The sequence below is a fragment of the Diceros bicornis genome, chromosome 6 (genome assembly GCF_020826845.1).
Source record: "Diceros bicornis minor isolate mBicDic1 chromosome 6, mDicBic1.mat.cur, whole genome shotgun sequence".
Taxonomy (NCBI): domain Eukaryota; kingdom Metazoa; phylum Chordata; class Mammalia; order Perissodactyla; family Rhinocerotidae; genus Diceros; species Diceros bicornis.
The window spans coordinates 93,382,793-93,406,394 of record NC_080745.1 but is presented as its reverse complement, the minus strand read 5'-3'; the positions used below and the strand labels follow the sequence as shown (position 1 = coordinate 93,406,394).

At 42.2% G+C, this 23,602-nt stretch overlaps 1 protein-coding gene across 1 annotated transcript in view; it reads left to right on the top strand.

The window, feature by feature from the left end:
- The first annotated feature begins 6,466 nt into the window (after window positions 1–6,466).
- The window catches only part of TCERG1L (transcription elongation regulator 1 like), a 219,709-nt gene continuing 202,573 nt past the window's right edge, over window positions 6,467–23,602 (top strand). Inside the window, exons 1-3 of the mRNA XM_058542727.1 lie at window positions 6,467–6,814; window positions 8,868–9,014; window positions 9,774–9,954. Coding sequence (XP_058398710.1) covers window positions 6,467–6,814; window positions 8,868–9,014; window positions 9,774–9,954 — 676 coding nt within the window. The remainder of the gene's footprint in view (window positions 6,815–8,867; window positions 9,015–9,773; window positions 9,955–23,602) is intronic.

Here is a 23,602-nt window from a genome sequence, read left to right as displayed (position 1 = left end):
GCCGGGTCTGCTAAGGAGCCCCATTTCCTCCCTTGTTCACACTGCAGGCTGGATCTAGACATGTACAATCACACTGCACAGTAAGCTTGCGCTGCAGCATTGAATCTGGGCGACTCAGACGCTGCTAACACAGAGTGGGGGAGTGTTGGTCACTCCCGGTCAGCTCAGGCACCTGTTGACAGATGCTGAGCCACCAGGAACGGTGTAGACTGTCCTCTCCCCAGGAATTTTGTTCTTCTGGCGCCTGTAAAGAAGTGTGCTCTGGGCTATGTCATGAACCCAGACCGTGCACTTTGGGGTTTGTGCTAATTTGAATCTGGTTGGAATCTGCAAAGCATAGCCCGTGTACAGAGGAGACTGATTAGCCTGCAAAGAGAAACGATTTCCGTGCGCTGATTGCTGAGGCTTCTCACTTGCTCTGGGGCCAGCAAAGCAGGGCTTCCCCTTGACCCCTCGTCACCTTGTGCTCCTGGTTATGCCCCCAAAGCAGTAAGATTGTGTTAAGAACGCACTTGATAATCTACATCCTTCCCTGGTTCAGACCAAGCCACTTCTCCTCCTGAATTATCTCCAATTAGCAGGTTTGTTGTAATGTGTTTCCCCATCGCGGCCCCTCTTCCATGTCAGCGTGTGGCACGGCCACCGTGTAATTAAGCTGAGTGACAGCACATTAAAGTACAAACTATTTCATGTCTCCAAAACCCACAGATCATGCCCCCTGACTCGTGTGCCGAGAAGGAGGCAGATAAATCCTCCGGCTTGTGAGGATGCACTGCACTGTGTGTCTTTCTCTTCCCTCCTTGTCCTGAGTGCCCCGTAAATCATATTCTGATAAAGATTAAAGACCCCTGTCCCTTCCCCCAGCAGCTGGGGCTACCAGACAGTAGTGGGACAGGAAAGGGCACAGGAAGGGATAGGGCAGCGGCCAGGGACAGTAGAGCCCCCCAGCACTGGCAGAAGCCTGTCTCAGGCATGCCAGCTCATCCCTCAGCCTCTGACCTCCCTGCCTTCTCAGGGAGTCCTGGGTCTAAAGAGGGGGAGAATGGAACGAGGTGGGGTGGACTCAGAGAGAATGCATGGCCAGGCCCTGCCTCCACCCTTTGCTCTCTGGGCCCTGAGCACTTCTGACAAACAGGGCCCACTGCTCTTTACGGTCACATGTTTGGTGTTGTCACTTCCCCCTCCAGGCCTCTAAGCTTCACAAGGGACGTCTGTGTCACTCACTGTCATTCTCTAGAGCTCAGCACCCAGGCTGCCTTGGTGTGGATTCTGGAAGGTGCCCCTCCAGGTGGACACATCCCTGCACCCGGCATGTGGCTAGGCAGACGGCCTGGTTGGATCCCAACACCCCCCACCCCCCGCTTGGCTGGGCGCCTTTATAAGGACACAACCTGCAAAGCCCTCACTGAGTTACTGTCTGTTGGACGGGACATGGTCACATGGCAGATCTGTCTTTGCAGCCAGCGGGGCCTCAGAATGGGCCTCCCAGTGATCCTGGGCTGGGACTTCCATCCAGCATGAGGAGACTTCACTGAGTGTTTATTACTTTCTTACTAGTGTTGTGGGAGAGCAGAAGGAAGAACGCATGGTTCCTGCCGTCCAGGGCGTCTCAACTGAGCTGAACCAAGAGGCGCACTGTGCAAGGATGCGAGATCAGTGTGGACCTTGGGAAGTGCCTCCGTGGAGGGCAGGGGTGTAGACACAGCGGGAGGAGCCTGGTTCCCACCCAGGGGCCTCTGCCTTGCCCTGAGGATCCAGGGAGCTGAGCCTCGAGCAACAACCTGGGGTATCTGGTTCTAGAACAGCCTCGCTCTGCCCCCACACAACCTCTATGCACTCTGGTCTTTGGGACACTTATATATATGTCTTATAGACAGACAGATAGATAGGGAGATAGGTAGGTAGGTGGGTGAGTGGGTAGGTAGATAGATTTCATAACCACAAAATGTGTCACAGGCTATTGAGTGGGATGCCCCTGTTGTCCCACAATTGACTACTGAATCACCATTAGGGGCACATGTACCTTAACTCACAAATGTCCTCAGTGAGGGATTTGCTCTGCTATTAGTAAGTGGGCTCCTCTAAGAATTTTTAATAATGTGGGGAAATGCTCCTGCTATGGTATTGAGTGAAAAATAAGATTTAAAATTATATATAGTATAAGAGAAATTAAAACTATTTATTATAAAATACAATTTAAGTATAAAATGCAATATCATAAGACACACTATATATAATATATACAATATATATTATCACATTGCATACAGAGAAGGATGAGTAGAAAAAAGTGCTGTGCAGGGGAGGTCACCAAAGGTTCACATTCCTTTTCCCTGAGTGGCTTGACTCATTATGTGTCTCTGTATTTTCCAGATACTCTACAGTAACACATTTATAGGAAGAATGATAATAACACCCTTAATCGAACAAGCATACTCCTGCTGGTCCAGGATGGCTTCGTGGCCACTGCCTGCTTCGGTTTACCTCCCTGCGTTTCCTAGGGAGCTTCGTTCCCCGTTGCTCGACCCATGAATGGCCTAGGGTGATCCCATCCATCTCTGAGATCTCAGTGACTATAGACAGCTGTCGCTCTCAATTCTTGTGCTAATTCAAGTTCTGTAGCCCCATGCAAGACGTTGCTCCTGAACTCCAGACTGAAGTTTCTTACTGTGATATAGATGGATTTTTCCAGGTGTCCCTCGGAGCCTTCAAAGTCCTCGTGTCTAAGGCCATCCTCTCTTCTTTGCGCCTCAGCCCCAAGAGCTCTCATCTCTGGGAAGGGATGCTTAGCTGCACAGACTCCCAAGTTTAACAGAACTCTGGAATCACTCTTACACCCTCTCCTTCTCACCCGCACTGAGTCAGGTATGAAACTGCCAATTCCTCCTCCTGAATGTGCCGGTCTCCCGCGGCGGTGGCTTGCTTTCGTGGCTTTCATCCAGGGTCTCATCATCTCACAGTTGGCGAGTTTTCAGTAGGGAAGGACCCGGTCGGATCAGCATTTGTTTTGGAAAGATGTTCTGGCAGTGTGGGCGGGTGAGAGGGGCAGGGCGCTGCTGAGGTGGCATCTGAGTCCTCCACCTCCCTCCTGTTCCCCTGGGGCTTATTTTAACTCTGCAGGTCTGGAAGGAAGCATTTTCATTTCTCTCTCTCTCTCTCTTTTTTTTTTTTTTTGGATTCTTTTACACTTTAGTTAGAAAAATAGAGTGAAATAACTTGGAAAACAAACAAACAAAACTTTTTACAGGCTGCAAAATCTTATTTCATTGATCTCTCCCTAACACTCAACATTAATTTTTCCTGAAAGGTAATAAACAATTCAGAGCTCACTAGCATATGTAGATAATTCACATGTTTCTTCTGGTGTGGATCTCATCTTGCTTTGGTTAGGTATTCTGTCTCACCTCAGCTGGAAATTTTTGCTGATTTTGCCTGAATAATACGAACAGACTTGAGGTTGTTTTCATTGGTTAGGAGAACTTGAGACTAGATTGCATACAAAACCCTTTGTAAAGAAAATTTCTCACTGATTTTTACAGAGAGATAAAAGGCCTGAGTTTAGAAAAAAGTGCTGTGCAGGTACCAGCCACGTGCCCTGCCCAGGGCTGACCCCTTGGAGGTGTTGACAGGTAAGTAAACCTGCCCAGCACCAGCACAGGTCTACCTGGCATGGAACCTCCACTCACGGATGGGAGGTCCCCTGATTTGTGGTTCTCAAGGAGCACAGGGCTTCCTGCTTCCTTCCTTTATTCTTTTCTTATGCTTCTCTGTATTTTCCAGATACTCTACAGTAACACATTTATAGGAAGAATGATAATAACACCCTTTATTGAACAGGCATACTCTGGTCGGTCCAAGGTGGTTTCGCAGCCACCCACTCCATTGTAATGAGAGTGTCTACGAGGAGGCCTTCTCCCACCCATGGGGGTGTAGGGTTGTTCCTGAGTTGAGTGGGGTGTGTGGGGAAACCTTGAGATGAATCCAATTGAAACAAGAGCCAGAAGTGGGAGATAAGCCCATGCCCTGGGTCCCCTGTCATATCAGTTAATTAATTAGTGGAAATCGCTCCTCATCTGTGTTGCCTTAGCCATGTCCCCAGATTTCAGAACACAACATGGTATGGAAAAGGGGTTCAAAGCATCGTAATAAGCGAATACAGTTAAGCCTGTGGCAGGAAGTGGCAAAGGAGTTTGGGCTTCTATGAGGTTCTTTGAGTGAATGTTACTAGTGATTTTCCAGCTCTTGTTCAGAGCCAAGCAGTTGCCCAAGGCACGGTGCACTCAGGGCACTGGAAGCCCCGGAAAGGAATAAACATCACCCGTTGACAAAAGCTGACTTTCGCAGAACCATTCCAAGGACGTGAGTGATACTCTGTGAGGTGAGACTCCTCCCAAGGTGCCTGCTGGAGCACCCACAGATCAGGGCTAACCCTGTCTTCCCAGGACCCCGTGGTCAGCGCATGCGGCACTTTGTTTTTGCTGAGAGCAGCCTGCAAGCCGGGCACTGCCACTAGTGGTCCCCCATCCCCAGCCTCCAAATGATGAAGAAGGGATGAATAACTCCTGTTCAAACAGGGCCCTTTAAGAGGTCCGCATTAGCCTGCCTAAAGATGCCAGCCTCAATGCCTTAGTCTGGTTGTGACCAACCAGATCAAGAGACTTGTATCACGTGTGCGCATGTACAAATATATGCACACGAATTAAGGGCTTAAGCTGAATAGTAACAGGCTTCTAATCTGCAGAGCTCTCTGACTTTAGGAGAGAAAAAAACAAAATCTTGCCAGTACTTTTGCATCAAAGAGAGATAAACTTGCTAATTGAAAAATGGCTTGTGTGGAGGAAAATATGGAGACGCCAACTCTGTAAATTAGCATATGCCTGGATCTAAAAGAAATCCTGCCAGGCCAGGAGGAAATTAAGCAAATTAAGAGAATGAGGAAACAACCCTCGAAGCAAATTGGAAGCACTCTGGTGCTTTAGTTTGTCTCAGGAGTGTGGTCAGTGGACCAGTTGAGAGGTGATGAGAGCACATGTTTAGAGAGCACCCCAGGTGGGTGCGGGTGGGTGTGTCAGGTCAGGTCAGGGTGGGCTTTCCACACAAGCTCTTGAAGGCTTGTGTTGTAACACCCTCTTCTGCTCTAGGCGGCAGGAAGCCCCTTCACCAAATGCCCCTAAGAAGCAGTGGGCTTGCCCTGCTGTTAACTGTGACTGGGCTTCTGTGGCTTAGCGACCTAAGGAGTATTTATTAGCACAGGGAAGTCTCCATTCCCCTCAGCACGAAGTGCCCAGGGCTGGGCTAGGTCTCAGAGCTGACGTTCCCCGCAGGGTATCACAGGAGGAGACGCGCCTCCAAGGGACTAGTGTCTGCGGCAGGAGGGAGGTCGTCCCGAGCGGCTGAGACGCGCGCCGCCTGGCGGTGAATGAGAGTGAGCAGCGCTGAGCCCGGCTCCGCTCTGCAGGCGCCGTCTGTGCTCTAAGCCCAAAGAGGGTCCTCGGAAAAGGGGTCCGTCCCTGGCCCCAGGCAGCTCCGGGTGCACAGCAGAAGCCACGAGCGGTGGGTAAAGGAGGAGCCCAGTTTTGTGCCCGGGGGAATCCAGGACGAGTTCACTTTGGGCGATCCTGGCGACAACCTGACGTCCTGTGCAAAGGCCCGGAGGCGAAGGGCGTTGCTCCGGATTAGTGGGACGTGGGGTAGGGTCCGCCGGGACAGAGGACCCGCTGGGGGCATAGGAAAGTGTTTGTCAGATTTTCCCGAGAAAGAAATCTAACCGTCCCTAGCGGCAATCGGTGCCCGCCTAGCGTCGGGTTCTGCAGCCAGCGTCCCCTCGGGGCCCTGCGCCCTTGACCCGGGCTAAGCCAGGCAGAGAGCAGTCCCCGCCGGCGCCCCAGCCCCGCCCGGCGGCGGGACGTGCCCGGCTCGGGCGCCGCCACCTTGGCCTCCGCTCGCCGCTGCGCGTGGATTCCGGCTCCTGGGCCTGGCCGTGCGCGCTTACCCCGCGGTGCGCACCGTCCGCGAGAGCCGGCTGCCTCCAGCGGCCGCTCGGGAGCCCGGGGGCGCGATCCGCGGGATCCTTGCCACGCGCGCCCTCAGCTCCCCGAGCCCCTCCCGTTCCCTGCCCGCCGCCGCGGGGGTCCAGTGGCGCTGGCGCTCGGGGCCCGGCCTGGCGGGGGAGGGGGCGCGGGCAGGCCAGAACCGGGAGTCTGGGGGCGCTGGCGGGCGGGCCCAGAGCCGAGGTCCGGAGGCGCGGGCTGGCCGGGCCGGACCCGGGGGGCGGCGGCAGCGCGGGCGGCCGCGCTCGGAGGGGAGGGCGGCGGGCAGGAGGAGGGGCTTCCCGCGCGGGGCAGGGGCGGAGCGAGCTGCCGCGCCGCGGCACCAAGTGAGTTCGCTCCTCCGGAGCCCGCGCCGCCGCCGGCCCGCACCTCGGGCGCCCCCGCCCCCGCCGCCGCCGCCCGCGCGGGGATGTAGGATGCTGGTGGGCGCCAGGCTCCAGCGGCGGCGGCGGCAGCTGCAGCAGCAGCCCCGGCGGCGGCAGCCTCTTCTCTGGCCGATGAATGCAGACCCGCCGCCGCCGCCGCCCTGGGTTTGGATGGTCCCCGGCTCGGCCGGGCTGCTCCGGCTGGGCGCCGGGGTCGCGCCCCCGCCCCTGCTTCTCGCCTCGGCCCAGCCCCCCGCCCCTCCGCTGCTCCCGGGGCTGCCGGGCTGGCCAGCCCCTGGCGAGCCCCTGCTGCCGCTGCTGCCGCTGCCCTCTGCGCCAGACCACGCCGCCGCCGCCGCCGCCGCCGCCGTGCACCACTACCCCTTGCTCCATGGGCAGGTAACGTGTCCCCTGCCCCCGGGCTCGGGGTCGCCGGCTCCCCTCCTGACCCCGGGCGCGGCCCTCTCCCGGCCAGGGCGGCTCTGGCCCTGTGGCTCTCGCTTTTTCCTCCCCTGGTGGCCCTCGGCTCCCCAAACCATCAGGGCGCAGCCTGGCAGCCATGCATCGGCGACAAAGTTCATGCTTCGACGTCCCGTTCTGTCTCTCGGCAGTTTTTGCTGTATTTCCTACTGGTCTCTCAGCTGAGCGGTTTGGAGACCCGCACCCCGAGGCCAGAGTGGGGACCCCCTGGCCGCAACTTTCGCCCGGGCCGGGGTCGCTGTCCACGGCGCGGTGCTGAAGTAGCCGCGCTGGAGCTGAGCGTGGCAGCCGCGTACCGTGGCCGACTTATTGCAGAGAAGTTAATACTTTTACAGTCTCTGCCAGACTTGAAAAGCAAGCTGGGAATCAATAGCTATTTCTGATTCTGATCTGGGTTTTTTTTTTCCTCATTTGAAAATGAGATTCAGGACAATGCTTAAGAAAATTCAAACCAATGGAAGCCGGCAGGGAAATCCTGCCTTTAATACTGAGAAGCGTTATCGGTGATTTCCCCCCTAACCTAGGTCTGCCTGAGCCCACCCCACCGAATTAGCTAACGCCGAATTGCGCTTTAGAAGAGTTTGGCTTTTAAAACCTGGAATTAAAAATTAAAAGTGACTGTACCTTTGATTAATGGTGCAACAGAGCAAGGCAGGCTGGTTTTGGCAAAATCCATTGTTTGCTGTCTAACTATGCAGATACATTTAAATCAGAGAATAACGTGTATTTTATTCCAAGGATTGTTCTCATTAGCATATTCAAATGAGTGGTATGTTAGAATACACCATTTAATTAATTTAATTCCGATATTATCTTGTGAGCTTTTCTAAAAGATATTAAACTCCTCCTAATTGGTCTCTAGACTTAATGATACATCTCATGTGTGATACTGGGTATTGCATTTTGACATGTGATGCAGTCGATATTGGGTTTTATTGAATAAACTGTAGCTTTTTCGATATTTTGAAGGGGTTGTTATATCAGAGTGCCACCACTAGAGGTATATAATGCCAAGGCACTACATTTTTTTTTTCCTGTACAGAACACTGCATTTCTTTCTAGAGTAAATTTTAAAAGAAAAATCCAAAAAAACTTAGCATTAATCTTTTAAATATTTTAGTGCTACATATTTTCTGTTAAATAACAATATTTAGAACCAGAAGAACATTTTCACGTAACAGGAAAATAAAAAATACTCTTATGATTTTAAAACAAATAGATATTGAAGTGTTCCATGTCACTGAGCAGTGATCTTATTAGTTTTCCATTGATAAAGATTCAGTTATTTTAATGATGGAGACTGTCTCCTAAATTGTCTGCGTCCTTTCAGTGTTTGCTATTCCATTCTGTGCACTGGGATCTTCAGTTATGTGATAAGCTCGTGTACATTTTCTTTGCCTTGGAATCTATTTGCATTTGTGAACCTTGGGAAACTTTGAATCGTAACACTTTAGCTAGTTTTGTTTTGAAAATATTAGTCGTGTTTGTTTTTAAAATAAGTATAATTAATGCAAAATGTTATATTAAAAGGACTATCATAAAATATAGCTCTCTGATTGCTTATGAAAATAATTCCAGAATTATAAAAGGAATACCCAGCATTTCACCTTTCCATCGTGGCTTCTCATTGTCCAGGGGCAGAAGCCCATTTCTTACCAAGTTCTCATGGTTTGTGCTTAGAAGTTCTTTCTCAATATTGAAGAATGTAATGTTGGCCATGCTTTGTGATGATTCAGATATGAAATCTTTTATGCGTTTTTAAGTTTATATTTTAATTTTTTAAAATTTATATTTTAAATTTAAATTATAAATTTTTATGATGTTTCTTGACTGGGGAAAGAGGACATTTTTCTCATAATCAAACCCATACATTTTTAAATTCCCTGTGTAAAGCAGCCATCCCCGCCTCTTCTGGTACACAGTAGAGTTGATTGATGTGGGCTAATGAGCACTCTCTTCTCTTGGGTTTCAGTGGCTGTTTGGTGGCCATTCTCCGTCAATAGGACTGTCCCCCCCTTGCACTGTGGAGTTGGCACCCACTTTCCCACATGTCTGCCCATCTGCTCTTCTACTTCCTGTTGGGAAAAGGTGGATAGACAAAAGGATACCTAACTGTAAGGTAAAAATGCAAATGGTTTAGTTGGATAAACGGACTTTTAATTATTAGGTTGTTGAGTATTTCTATAACAACCTGTATTTTCCATTTTCTAATTGCAATAGTAGACCATCTAAGTGTAGAGAGAAATCCCTTCAGAATAAGATCAGCCTGTTCAAAAACGCCAGCAGATGGGGGCGGGGGTCATTTTGTTTTAGCTTAAAAATTTTGGATTCCATTGAACAACATTAAAATTTCCAATTCTGAATCAGAATCTACTTTTTAAATTTTTTAGTTTTTAAATTTGTAACCATTGATCAAAATGTAGACTTAAACATTATGTCATTCAAGTATAAATTCTAAAAGCAAGTTTTCCTTGCTATTGTTGCTTTGAATGTTCACCTTTCTGATGGTTTATCTTGGCTTTTGTATTCAAATTTACTGACTACACTTTGTTTACTTGAAAACTAAAAAAAGGCAATGTGGTCACTTGTCCTGGAGCACACTGCTTCCCTCAGCGGGGTGATTCTTTAATCTGTAAACTGGCTGCTGGGCTGAGTTAACCGAGTCAGTAGTTGAAGCCCAGCCCAGATAACTTTAACTAGGCGATTGCTATTGGGGCCACATGGATCTTTAAGCTGTAGAATGATGCTTTTATAGACTCCCCACTTATAGCATCTCCAATATTTGATCAGTGTAGGACAAGATAAATATTTTACAGTAGTATTTAGCTTTTATCACATGCATGGTCTTAAATGTTATACTTGCTTTCTTTGGGGACAGATCTTTTTTAATAATTCCTTCGCTCTGGACTCAACATGGATATATCCGGAGGAATCAAGATTGTTCCACGGGCATGAGAAGCCTCACTTGTTGGCAAATCAAGTCGCTATGTCCCTGTCCAGGCCAGCTCCTGCCTCCAGGCCTCTGCCCACGGTGGTGTTAGCACCTCAGCCTATACCAGGTTGGTGCCCAAATAGTGGTGATGATGTGCTTTTTATTTTTCATTGCTTTAGCCAAAAGTTAGTTTTAGGTATGAAAACTGTCTTTGCCATTTCAATGAAACAATTCTTTTAAATTCTTTCAGTAAATTATAGGTTCTTTTCACAGGCATGATTCCTTTTTATAAAGAAATTGAGGTTTGGGTGGCGTACTCACTGTGTTTTTGGAGTATGGAGTCTGCTTTAAGATGAAGAGAGGGCTGAAGGGATTTGCGTAGAATTGTATTTTTGGTGCTCTATTTTAGAATTGGACCAAATCTGCCAATAGCTCTTAATGGGGGCACTAACTGATCAGGCAATTACTTGTGTGGGGTGAGGTGCGTGCAGCAAATCTCCCTGGTCTGCAGGACACAGGCACATGGACGATTTTTGTGAGTCTTGCCTTCACATTGGAGGTGATATTGGGGATGGTCTATAAAAATATGCTGCTTGGAAGATAGATTTTGTTCTATCTTTGGAGTTTACTGACCTGAAAGAACATTTGTCCCAGAACAGACTCTCATGAAATAATCCCTGGATGAAAGATAGTATAATAAACCTATGTAGTCACAGGAGAATAAAATCATCTTATGAATTTTTAAATTGATTTTTAAAATCACCTTAACATATGATCATGTTATAAAAGCAAATGTTTCCTGTGGCAAAATTATCTTGCAACACCTTCCGTTGTGGAATATTTTATGACTTCAGATTTACATTATCTTCCTGTAATTTCCTACCTACCAAGTTTGTCTCAATGTGTGTCTCTAAAATTTAGTCATGAAGGCATGTTCCTGTTGATAATGCAGTGCTGGTTTAGGGGACATATTTATTTTCTCCTCTGCTTGCCTACACTTATGTATCCTAATTGGCTGTGGATCTTGTTTGGTGATAAGTCAGGAAGAACAACTCAACTATTTGTGTTTTTCACAGGCCTTAATGATTCTTGACTGAAACTTGCCTTCTGTCCTTGTAACTATGCATGCCTGAGTTATTAAAATCTGAATGAGCATCATACACACATACATACATTTATAAACATTTTGCACTAAGATGATCATGTTTCCTATTTACTTTAATGATGATAAAAGATGGTTAGATAGCATATATTATACAAGGATTCCACAGTTTTAGATTGCTCTTTGGTTTATGAAAGAATAGTATTTTATTATCCTAATGCATTGACAAATCTGTCACCAAAATAATCAGAAAGTTTAGTTTAAAAAATAGTGAAATTAGTTCAACCATTCCAACAAAATCTTTGAATGAACTTTCTTCCTCTCAGTTCATCCTTGAATATCATATGGACATTTTGCAGTCTACTTTAATTCTCTTCTTAGAAAACTCATACAATGAACATGCTGAATATGTATTTAGTTGAAGGAGCTTATGGCAACTTATCATAGCTTCTGTCTCAAATGGATATTGTTTACTTACTATTGTGTAGCAAATATTTCATACTTGTTTCAAAAGTATATTTGTGTTAATTTTACCTTTTGACTTTTTGACTGATCTATTTTAAAGGAAAAAATAAAATAATGTTTCTTGCTAATATGCTGATAATAGAATAACAGTTCATTCTAACCTAGTCTACTAGTTGTCAAATCTCTACTTTTTTTTGGACATAAGAATGTAACACTTACAGTTTTACTTATCTTTTGGGGAGAAACATATCTGTCCCTAAAGGCAATTTAATAACAGCCAAATGCATTTGTTTTGAGATGGGAGATTCTGACTTGCTTGGCGAAAATTTTGATTTTTTGGTAAGTTTCAGAATTCTTAGAAATTACTACTCTGGAAAGCATGCACATAATGACATTTCAGTCAATGACAGACCACACAGACGACGGTGGTCCTCTAAGATTAGTACCATAGAGCCTAAGTGTGTAGTGGGCTATGCCACCTAGGTTTGTGTAAGTTCACTCTGATGTTCGCCCAAGGACAAAATTGCCTAATGACGCGTTTCTCAGAACGAATCCTTGGCATAAAGTGATGCATGACTGTATTAATTGTTCCTTAGTCCAAAGAACACATTTAGGGGTTCTATATGTTACTAACTGTGTAATGGAGAACTTGGGAGGGGGAGCAAGTAAAGGAGGAAGGTGGGGCAAACCCCGAGTCAGTTAAAAATTGTTACATTGTTTCAATTTTACTGAAATTAATGAGAAAATATAACTTTATTAAAACGTTTACAGGTAAATTTTTGGATATATTGTTAAAAGTTATTATTAAAAATTGCTGTTAAGTTTTTATACCCTATTATAAATAGAAAAACATAAATATATTTAATATGTATTATATATATTTAATGTTCATATTGTATAATATATTTATATTTATAAATATAAAAATATGTATATTGTATATAATATAGTAATACATAATGTATAAATATATTATATAATTGATATTTTAAATTGATCAATCTTGTTATAAATTGTTATATTCAGAAGTAAGTAAATGGACTCAGAATCATAGATATATTTTATTGATCATCTTTCAATTGATCAAACAAGCACCGTTAGAACTCCAAGAGAAGCGGAAGAGTGCGTCCAACTCCCTCATTTTAAACAGGACTTGGGGGCTAAGCTCGTTTTCCTTTCTCGGATAGATAGTACTTTTTGTGTAATAATCGTTCTTGAAGTAATGTTGTATGTGCAGTGTTGTTTAAAGGACAATGGCAATTTGTACCATGAGCTCAAATAATGTGACACTAGAAAGCAGTTTTGTTTGAATAAGTCTGTCTTTGTGGAACTGAGTTAGAGGCTGCAGTGGGTAGAGATGTCGGGGTGGGTGACCTCTGAAGCTAATATTGCAGCACCCCTGACCTGTTGTTGATTAAGAATTAACTGTAGGGCAACTAGGTCTCAGATAATATGTGCACAGCTTGAGTGAATTTGGATAAGTCATCTAAAACTTAATAAATGCTACCAAAGACTTAACTTTATTTTTGATATGTACTAGACTCACTTATGTCGACGACAATGACGATCTACCATTATACTCAGATCTGAAAAAAGTTGGCTACTTTTCAGTGTAGCAACTGCTATTAATATTCATATTCTTGTCTTTGCTCATTAGGCAAGCTATCATCGGGCACCTTCTCTGCAGGTGTGCTGCAGAGCTGGGACCATAGAAGGCGCTGTTAAAAATCTCATGCTTTTGTGGGGAATATGCAAGTCAGTAGATAATTGCACAATGCTGATCCTGTGTGCCCTCTGCAGACAGTTGAGGAGAGTCTTAGGAGGAGGATCAGCAGGGAGGTGGGGGTGATGCCACCTGAAACACATCACAGAGACTCAGCAGAACTTGACCAGGGCAGGAGGAGGGGGATGGAGTGCCAAACGAAGGGAGTGGAATGTTCAAAGACAGAAACACAAGAGAAATGTTGTTCTGTCAGGTAATTATAAGCAGTTGAGTATGGCTAAACCACAGGAGTAGATGGGGAGTGGAGGGGATGGGGCAGTAGGTGGCCCAGCCTCTGGGGGCCTCTTCATGCAAGATGAATCCCATTATCCCACTGGAACTGTGTTGTAAGTCCAGGGCTCTTTATGGAGTGTTGTGGAACTTTCCATCATTCCTCCACTCCAGATCCATGGTTCCTTCAGGAAAGTGTGAATTTGTCCTCAATAAGCAAAGCAGCCCAGAGAAGGCAGAGAGTCTTCTCATTGAAAAATAAACCCAAGCATACAAAAAATGTGAAGTTACCACTGTCCTGGAAACTAAGGTCTCCAGTGAATAGTTTAGTGGTTTTTTTAAGGAATTATTCCTAATTTAGTGTAAATAGGTTAAATTGAGAAACAAGCTAGGACTCATTCATTTCCAGATGGCAGAAATTGATTCAGGGCCAGCCTGCAGGAGAGGGTCACCAGTGTGTCCCTCCTCTTCGGAGCTTCTCCACATGTGGGACAGGCCTCGTGGCTTTATGTCCTCTGTCATCATCTCCCTTCTCCCACGCAGTGCTGTGAGTGCCTCTTCTTCCCAGGGAGGAAGGGGTTGCATCGATCTTAGGATATGAGGTTAGTCACAGGTAGTGATGGAGGCAGGGCCAGCCTGGAAATCTGCTCTCTGAGGAGTCTCTGTACTCTACTTGTACAAATAAGAACTTTGGAATCCTTCAAGCTATTCAGAAATAAAATTACTTATACTCAGAGTCTCGAGTAATGGGAGGAGAAGATAATTAATTCAGCCTCTGTCCAGTGAAGGCACATGAAATACTAGTTTGCTGGAAACCTGGAGATTTGTCTAAAAGTTGCCTATATCATATTGCCCTTCAGCTTAAGATCAAAGAGAGTGATTCTACTAACATCTTGTTAGGAAAAAAACTCCTGGCTGTGCCTCACCTCATTCAAAGATGACTAAAGAGAGAGAAAGAGAGAAATTGGAAGATGTGGTGGCGTACCTGAAGATATTCTGCTTCATGAAAGATTCATTTACTGAAAAGATGCAGAAGAAAAACAGATCTGGGAAAAGGCTTTTGCATGGGAACTTGTAAACATGTTGAATAAATCAACTTTTGGCTTACCTTAATAGGAAAAAAAAAGAACTTTATAGAAAAGCAGTAAAAGAAAAAGAAAAGGGAGCCGGCTAAGATGCAAAGTGATATGGAAAGATAGTTTGAAGAAATGAACAAAGAATGCAGGGAAACTTTCGAAAACTGGCAATTAAATCATTAAAAAGATGAATTGATTGATAATGATAGAAGACAACATAAAAACATTAATAATCTTATATAGCTGTGACAACAAAAAAGAGATGAAAATGAGAGAAGGTGGTACGTAAAATAGAAAACAAACAACAACTCTGTATTTATTTGACCTCCTTAAAAAACAAATAGAATGCAACAGAGTATTAAATGCGGCAAAGCTGTATACCTTGCTCACTAAACCCTGGTGAATTTTATGAGTGAGAGAGGCACTACTTAGAAGGACCCAGAAGTGGACATAGCTTCAGACCACTGTACACTATTAGATGTGGTTAGTTGATGGAGAACGTTAGAGAATTATGAGGAAAATTTTAGTGATGGAAAAATGTGTCCTCAACGAGAAAGTCCTGCACATGCATAAACAAGGAAAGACGCTCGCAAATAAGCCGTGGGTCGACTTCGTCACGTCTAATGTTTTCACCTCAAATTCTACTTTGTCTAAAGTTAATGTTGTTGCCACCGTACATTTCTTTTGTGTCTTTCTTGTCAGTATTTGCCTCGTCTTTTGTTTGAAGCTTGGGTGCATTGTTTAAAAGCACAGTCTCTGCCTTTGCCTTTTAAAAATGTAGTTTAGCATGCTTATATTTGATTTCCTATTTTTGTATTTCTTCTGTCATATTATTATATCCTGATTTTTGTGGTCTTTTGTTATTCCTTTGTGTTAGTCTGTTTTTATCCTTCTGCTGTGCCATTTATGCTTTGTTGATGTTGTTAACTTTTGTTTTTCTGCTTATTTGAGTTGTGTTCATACTGGCCCCATTTTCTCAAGCAATCACCAGTAAAATTTAAAAAACAGACTTGAGATTATGTTTCCTCTAACTTTCAAATCATGACAGTGCTATCACTTTAGAATCCTTTTATAGAATATGAGAAATTTTGGAAAAGTTTATGTCATAAAAACTTTTTTTCTCTTTAATTTCCTAAGCTAATTGAGAAATTAATCTAAAGTAATAACTAAGAATGCAAAACTCAAGTTTCAAAATATGTCTAATTATCAACAATTTCTGTCAATCACATAGAATATACATAACATTTGTTAATTTGGTTACAGAAATGAATGAAAAATTCAAAACAATTTTCTTGATGGAGAAGAGATTATAATAATTATAATCTGAATACAAAACCTCAAATTAGGTTGATAAAACTGAGAAGAGGTGAAGGGAGGAAACTGTAGATACAAACTATTTAAAAATTCCTCAACTTTGTTAAAAGAAGCAGAAACACTAGAAAACTCTCACACTCAAAGCCCAGATAACAAGGTTATCTAAGACTGAGACTGGAGCAGGACTCCTGCCCACTAACCAGCCTAGCAAGTCGGAGTAAAAAGCAACACACATACACCGTTGGTACCAGGGCAGGACATGGAGAGTGACCCTTTTGTGTGGTGCAGGAATATAGGGATGGCTGAAAGCTGAGGGAGGGGGCCACAAATGTTAAGAAAGACTGTCAGATACTCCAGAACTTACCCTAAGCAGAAGCATTGCTAAAGGATTTTGAAGCCTATGGGGCATTGAAGGCAATCACGGCTACAAAATCCAAATCCAGGTCATCTCCTGAATACACTGACGCACCTCATTCACTGACACGTTGACAGAGGAACAGACATGCCCATTTCCAGGAGCAAATCCTGTTTACCTCATTCTCGGTTGCTCTGCTCGTGATGTGTGGCATTCAGTAAAAAAGTTACGAGACATGCAAACAAAGAAAGAAATGATAAACCATTGTCAAGAGAGAAAGTAATCAACAGAACCAGCTCCTAAGATGACACAGATGTTGGAACTATCAGACAAGGACTTTGAAATAACTGTGATGAAAATATTAATGAGTCTAATGGAAAAGGAGAACAACATGCGTGAACAGATGGAGAATTTCAACATAGATATGGAAAATACAAGTAAGTCAAATTGAAATACTAGAAAAAATAAAACATGGTGTCAGAAATGAAGAATTAGTTTGATGGACTCATGAGTAGACGTGATGCAGCCGAGGAAAGAATGAACTTAAATGTAGATCAATAGAAATTACCTAAATCGTAACAGAAAATAGAAAACAGTGAGAAATGGAGTATACTTTCCCAGAGCTATGAGATAATATCAAATGGTTCAACATACATGTAATTGAAGTCTCAGGAGAAGGAGAGAGAACATGACAGAAAAACGTATTTGGAGACATAATGACCAAAGGTGATAAAAAAATAATTAAAGTTATCAAAACATGGATCCAAGAGACTCAGCAAACCCCAGACTGAAAACTTGCAAAGTGAAAAAATAAGCCGCAAACTGAAAACGAGACAAAATCATATTCAAACTTCTGATTCAAAGATTAAGAGCAAATCTTGAAGACAGACTGAGAAAAAAGACACATTACACAGATAGGAACAAAGGTTAAAATTGCAGGAGTTTATTGTCAGAATTTGTACAACCCAAAAGGCAACAAAGTGACATCTTCTTTTTTTTTTTTTTGTGAGGAAGATCAGCCCTGAGCTAACATCCATGCCAATCCTCCTCTTTTTGCTGAGGAAGACCGGCTCTGAGCTAACATCTATTGCCAGTCCTCCTCCTTTTTCTCCCCAAAGCCCCAGTAGATAGTTGTATGTCATAGTTGTACATCCTTCTAGTTGCTGTATGGGGGACGCGGCCTTAGCATGGCCGGAAGAGCGGTGCGTCGGTGCGCGCCCGGGTTCCGAACCTGGGCTGCCCGTAGTGGAGCGCGTGCACTTAACTGCTAAGCCAAGGGGCCGGCCCCAAAGTGACATCTTTAAAGGACTGAAATAAAAATCTCTCAGTCAATAACTTTTTACCAAGCAAAAAAATGATCAAAAACTAGGATGAAATTAAGATTTTTCCCAAAGAAACTAAAGCTGAAAAGAATTCATTGTCGGTAGACCAGCAGTTCAAGAAATTAGAACGAAGTTTATCAAGAAGAAGTAATATAATGGCAGAGAGAAACTTACGTCTGCACAAAGAAATAAAGAGTGTTAGAAACGGAATGCATTAAGGTAACATATTTATTTTCCTTGTTTTTAATTGCTCTAAAAGATAACTAACTGTATAAAGAATAAAAAGTAGCTATGTAGTGTGTGCACATAAACATGTAAAATCAAAATAACCTCAACACTCACAGAAGATGGGCAGGAATTGGAAGTATAGAACTGTGAGGCTATCACACCATACATTAAGTGGTATGATATCATTTGAAGGTGAACACTAATAAATCAAAACACACATTTGTAAAACATAGGGCAAGCACTTAAAAATTAAAAAGAGTGAAAAATAATAAAACAATAGTGGAGATAAAATTTGAATCATAACAAGTACTCAACCCAAAATCAGGCCAAAAGAGAGAACAGACGATTAAAGCACAGAGGGACAAACATTAAAAAAATAATAACTACAAGATGGTAGATTTAAATACGAAGGTGTAAACTCCCTCATTAAAAGGAGAGGTGGGGGCCGGCCCGATGGTGGAGTGGTTAAATTTGTACACTCTGCTGCGGCGGCCCTGGGATTCGCCGGTTCGGATCCCAGGTGCGGACAGACACATGGCTTGTTAAGCCATGCTATGGCAGCGTCCCATATAAAGTAGAGGAAGATGGGCATAGATGTTAGCCCAGGGCCAGTTTTCCTCAGCAACAAAGAGGAGGATTGGCAATGGATGTTAGCTCAGGGCTAATCTTCCTCTCACACACACACACAAAAGGAGAGGTTGTAAGGCTTTCACCCTCAAAAATGAGGTCCACAAGGAAGTCATTTTTATTATAAAGATATAGAGTAGGTAAAAGTAAAAACATAAAAAATATATCGCATGCAAATACAAATCAGAAGACAGCTGGAGAGACTGCATTAATATGAGGCAGATGTTACAGGGATGAGAAGGGACATTACATATCTAAAAATACATAATTAAAAACATACCAAGAAGTCATGACTATTCTAAATGCGTATGCATCTAATAAAAGAGATTCCACTGAACAAAGAAATAGACAGAGCTACAATTGTATTTGGAGATTTCAATACTCATCTCTCAGTAATTAATAGAGCAAGAAAGCAGAATATCAATAAGGACTTAACGGAACTTACACAATCCTATCCATCAACTTGATTAAATTGACATTTATAGAACACTCTACCTAACAAAAACAGAATACATATTTTTTGTGTGCCTACGGAACATTCACCAATACAGACTATATTCTAGGCCATAAAACAAATCGGCACACTTTAAATAATTAAAAATATACACAATTTGTTCTTTGGCCACAATATAATTAAGTTAGAAATCAGTAACAGAGAAAATATCCAGATAAATCTCTAAATATCTGGAAACTAAAAAACTCCCAAGTAACACATGGGCCAAGAGGAAGTGACAGAGGAAATAAGAAAATATTTTGAGTTGAATGAAAATAAAAATCAATATTAAAAAAATTCTGTGGAATATAGCTAAAACAATATTCAGATGGAATTTATAGCACTAAAACGTCTATATTAAAAAAGAAGAAATTCTCAACGAAATATTAGCAAACTGAATTCAACAGCACATTAAAGGGATCATACACCATGATCAAGTGGGATTTATCCCTGGGATGCAAGGATGGTTCAACATATGCAAATCAATAACCGTGGTACAGCACATTGATAAAATGAAAAATAAAAATCATATGATCATCTCAATGGCAGAAAATGCATTGACAAAATTCAACATCCTTTAATGATTAAGAAAAACCATTAACAAATTGAGTATAGAAGGAACATACCTAAAAATAATAGAGGCCACGTACAGCAAACCCACAGCTAACATCACACTCAATGGTGAATGGTTGAAAACTTTTCCTCTAAGATCCGGAACAAGACAAGCGTGCCCACTCTCACCACTCCTATTCATCGTAGTACTGGAAGCCCTAGTTATGGCAATCAGGCAAAAAAAGAAACAAAAGACATTAAAATTGGAAGCAAGAAGTAAAATTGTCTTATTTTCAGATGACATGAACTTATATATAGAATATACTAAAGGGTCAACCCAAAAACTGTTTTTGGAAATAATTGACAAATTCAGTCAAGTTGTAGGATACAAAATCAACATACAAAAATCAGTTGTGTTTTATACCGTAACAATGAAATATTTATAAAAGAAATATAGAAAACAAACCCATTCACAGTAGCATCAAAAACAATAAAATACTTAGGAATACGTTTACCCAAGGAAGTGAAAGATCTGTCCAATGAAAACTACAAGACTTTGATGAAGGAAATTGAAGAAGACACAAACAAATGGGAAGATATCCTTTGTTCATGGATCAGAAGAATTAATATTGTTAAAATGTCCATACTACCCAAAGCCATCTATAGATTTAATGCAATCCCTATCAAAATTCCAATGGTATTTTTCACAGAAGTAGAAAAAAAATCCTAAAATTTGTATGGAACCACAAAAGACCCTGAATAGCCAAAGCAATCCTGAGAAAGAAGAACAAAACTGGAGGCATCACACTTTCTGGTTTCAAACTATACTGCAGAACTGTAGTAATCAAAATAGTATGGTATTGGCATAAAATTAGACACATAGACCAATGGAACAGAGTTGAGGACCAAGAAATAAACTCATGCATATACAGTCAACTAATATTTGACAAGGGAGCCAAGAATATTCAATGGGGAAAGGATAGTCTCTTCAATAAATGGTGTTGGGAAAACTGAATAACCACATGTAGAAAAATGAAATTAGACTTCTAATTTGGACCACTCACAAAAATGAACTTGAAATGAATTCAAGACTTAAACATAAAACCTGAAACTGTAAAACTCCTAGAAGAAAATGCAGTGAAAAAGCTTCTCGACAGTGGTCTTGATTTTTGGATATGACACCAAAAGCACAAGCAACAAAAGCAAAAATCAATAGGTGGGACTACATTACAATAAAAAACTTCAGGCGTAGCAGTTAAGATCATGCGTTCTGCTTCAGCGGCCCAAGGTCTGCCGGTTTGGATCCTGGGTGCAGACCTACTCACCACTTGTCAAGCCATAGCTGAGGAGGCGTCCCACATAGAAGAATTAGAAGGACCTACAACTAGGATATACAGCTATGTACTGGGGCTTTGGGGAGAAAAAAGAAAAAAGAAAGAGCAAGATGGGCAACAGATATTAGCTCATGGCCAATCTTCCTCGAAAAAAAAAAAACACTTCTGTACAGCAAAGTAAATAATATGCAAAATGAAAAGTCAACCTATGGAACGGGAGAAAATATTTGTAAACCATGTATCTCACAAGGGGTTAATATCCAAAATATACAAAGAACTAATATAACTCAGTAACAAAAAAAATCCAATTAAAAAATGGGCAGAGGAACTGAATAGGCATTTCTCCCAAAAAGACACACAGATGGACAATATGTACATGGAAATGTGTTCAACATCACTAATCATTGTGTTTCAACACAATCAAAACCACGGTGAGATGTCGCCTCACACCTGTTGGAATGGCTACCATCAAAAAGAAAAGAGATAAGTGTTGGTGAGGATGTGAAGGAAAGGGAACCCTTGTGTGCTGTTGGTGTGAGTGTAAATTGGTGTAGCCACTATGGAAAACAGTGTGGAAGTTCCTCAAAATATTAAAAATAGAACTACCAGGGGCTGGCCCCATGGCCTAGTGGTTGAGTTCGGCGCACTCTGCTTTGGTGGCCTGGGTTTGATATCTGGACACGGACCTATACCAGTTGGTGGTGGGCATGCTGTGGAGGCGACCCACATGCTAAACAGAGGAAGATTGGCACAGATGTTAGCTTAGGGTGAATCTTCCTCATCAAAAAAAAAAAAAAAAAAAAAAAGAACTACTATATGATCCAGCAATCCCACCTCTGGGTATACAGTCAAAGGAAATGAAAACAGGATATTGAAAAGATATCTGCGCTTCCGTGTTTATTGCAGCATTATTCACAATAGCCAAGATATGAAAACAACCTAATGGTCTATCTGTGAATGAATGGATAAAGAAAATGTTGCATACATAAATATGGGGGAATATTATGCAGCCATGAGAAAGAAGGAAATCCTGCCATCTGGGACAACATGGATGGACCTTGAGGGCATTATGCTGAGATAAGTCTGACAGAGAAAGACAAATACTTTTTGGTCTCACTTATACATGGAATCTAAAAAAGAGCTGAACTCATTGAAACAGAGAGTAGAGTGGTGGTTACCAGGGGCCGGGGGCAGGGGATGGGGAGATGTTGGTCACAGGGGACAAACTTCCAGTTATAAGATGAATAAGCTCCGGGGGTCTAATGTACAGCATGCTGATTATAGTCAACAGTACTGTACTGTATACTTGAAAGTTGCTGAGAGAGTAGATCTAACGTGTTCTCACTAAAAAGAGAAAAAAAAGAAAAAGAACAAAGTTGTCAAATCAATGATCTAAGCTTCCATGTTAAGAAACTGGCAAAGAGAGACCTAATTAAGCTGAAACAAGCAGAAGGAAGGAAATAGTTAAGATGAGAGCAGAAATCAAGGAAATTAATAACAGAAAAATACAAAGAAAATCAATGAAACCAAAGGACTTTTTTTCAGAAAGATCAATATAAGCCCCTGGCTATAGAGAATAAGAAAAAAAGAGAGACAACACAGATTATTGATGTCAGAAATGAGAAAAGGGACATCACTATAGATCTTAACACTAAAAATATAATAGGAAAATGTTATGAACTACTTCATGTCAATAAATTCAACAGCTTACACAAAATAGACAAATTCTTTGTAAGTCACAAGCTACCTGTGCTCACTCAGGAGGAAAAGTAGAAAACATGAATACCACTATATCTAATGAAAACATTGAATTCATAATTTCCATCCTTCCAGCAGAGAACATCCAGGCCCAGACAGCATCACTGGAGTTCTCCAAACATTTAAGGAAGAAATTCATTCAGAAAATAGCATTGGGAATAACATTTCCCAAATTACTTTTTTTGAGGTCAGCATTCCTCTAATACAAAAACCAAATAGATATTACAAAGAAAGACAATTACAGACCAATATACTTCATAAGCATAGATGCAAAAATCCCCAACATAATATTAGCAGTATATAAAATTGATAATCTATCATGACCCAATGGGGCTTTTTCTAGGAATGCAATGCTGGTTCTACGTTAGAAAATAAATGTTATTTCCTTTATCAAAAGAATAAAGAAGAAAAACAATGTGATCATTTCAATAGTTGCAGAAAATGCATTTGTGAAACTCAACATCTATTCAAATTAAAAAAAAAAAACCACAAAACCTCTAAGTCAACTGGGAATTAAAGGGGACTTCCTCAAACTGACAAAGGACATTTATGACAGAGCCACAGCTAACGCTGTATATGATAGTGAATGCCTGATGCTTTCTCTCTAAGACGGAGAACAAGACAAGGACTTATGCTTTCACCACTCCTATGCAAAATTGTACTGGAAGTCCTAACCAATGCAATAAAGAAAAAGAAAAAAAAAGAATGAAAAGCATACAGATTGGTAAAGAAGAAATAAAACTTGTTTCTATATGCAGACAAAATGATTGCCATATAGATCCTCTCAGAGTCTACCAAAAGCTAATAGTACCAATAAGTGAGTTTAGCAAGGTTGCAGGACACAAGGTGAGTGTGAAAATTCAGTTGAATCCCTGTATTACTGTTGATGAACAATTGGAAATTAAAATAAAATAGCAGTATCATTAAAGCATCAAAAAAATGGAATATTTATGGATCAACGTAACAAAATATGTATCCTGAAAATTACGAAACTTTGATTGGAGAAGTCAAAGACAGTAATAAATGGGGAGATATTTTGTATTGATGGGCTGAAAGACTCAGTAATGTTAAGATGTCAGTTCTCTCCAAATTGATCTATAAATTCACGTAATCCTAAACAAAATCCCAGTTTCATAGAAATTGACAAGCTAATTCT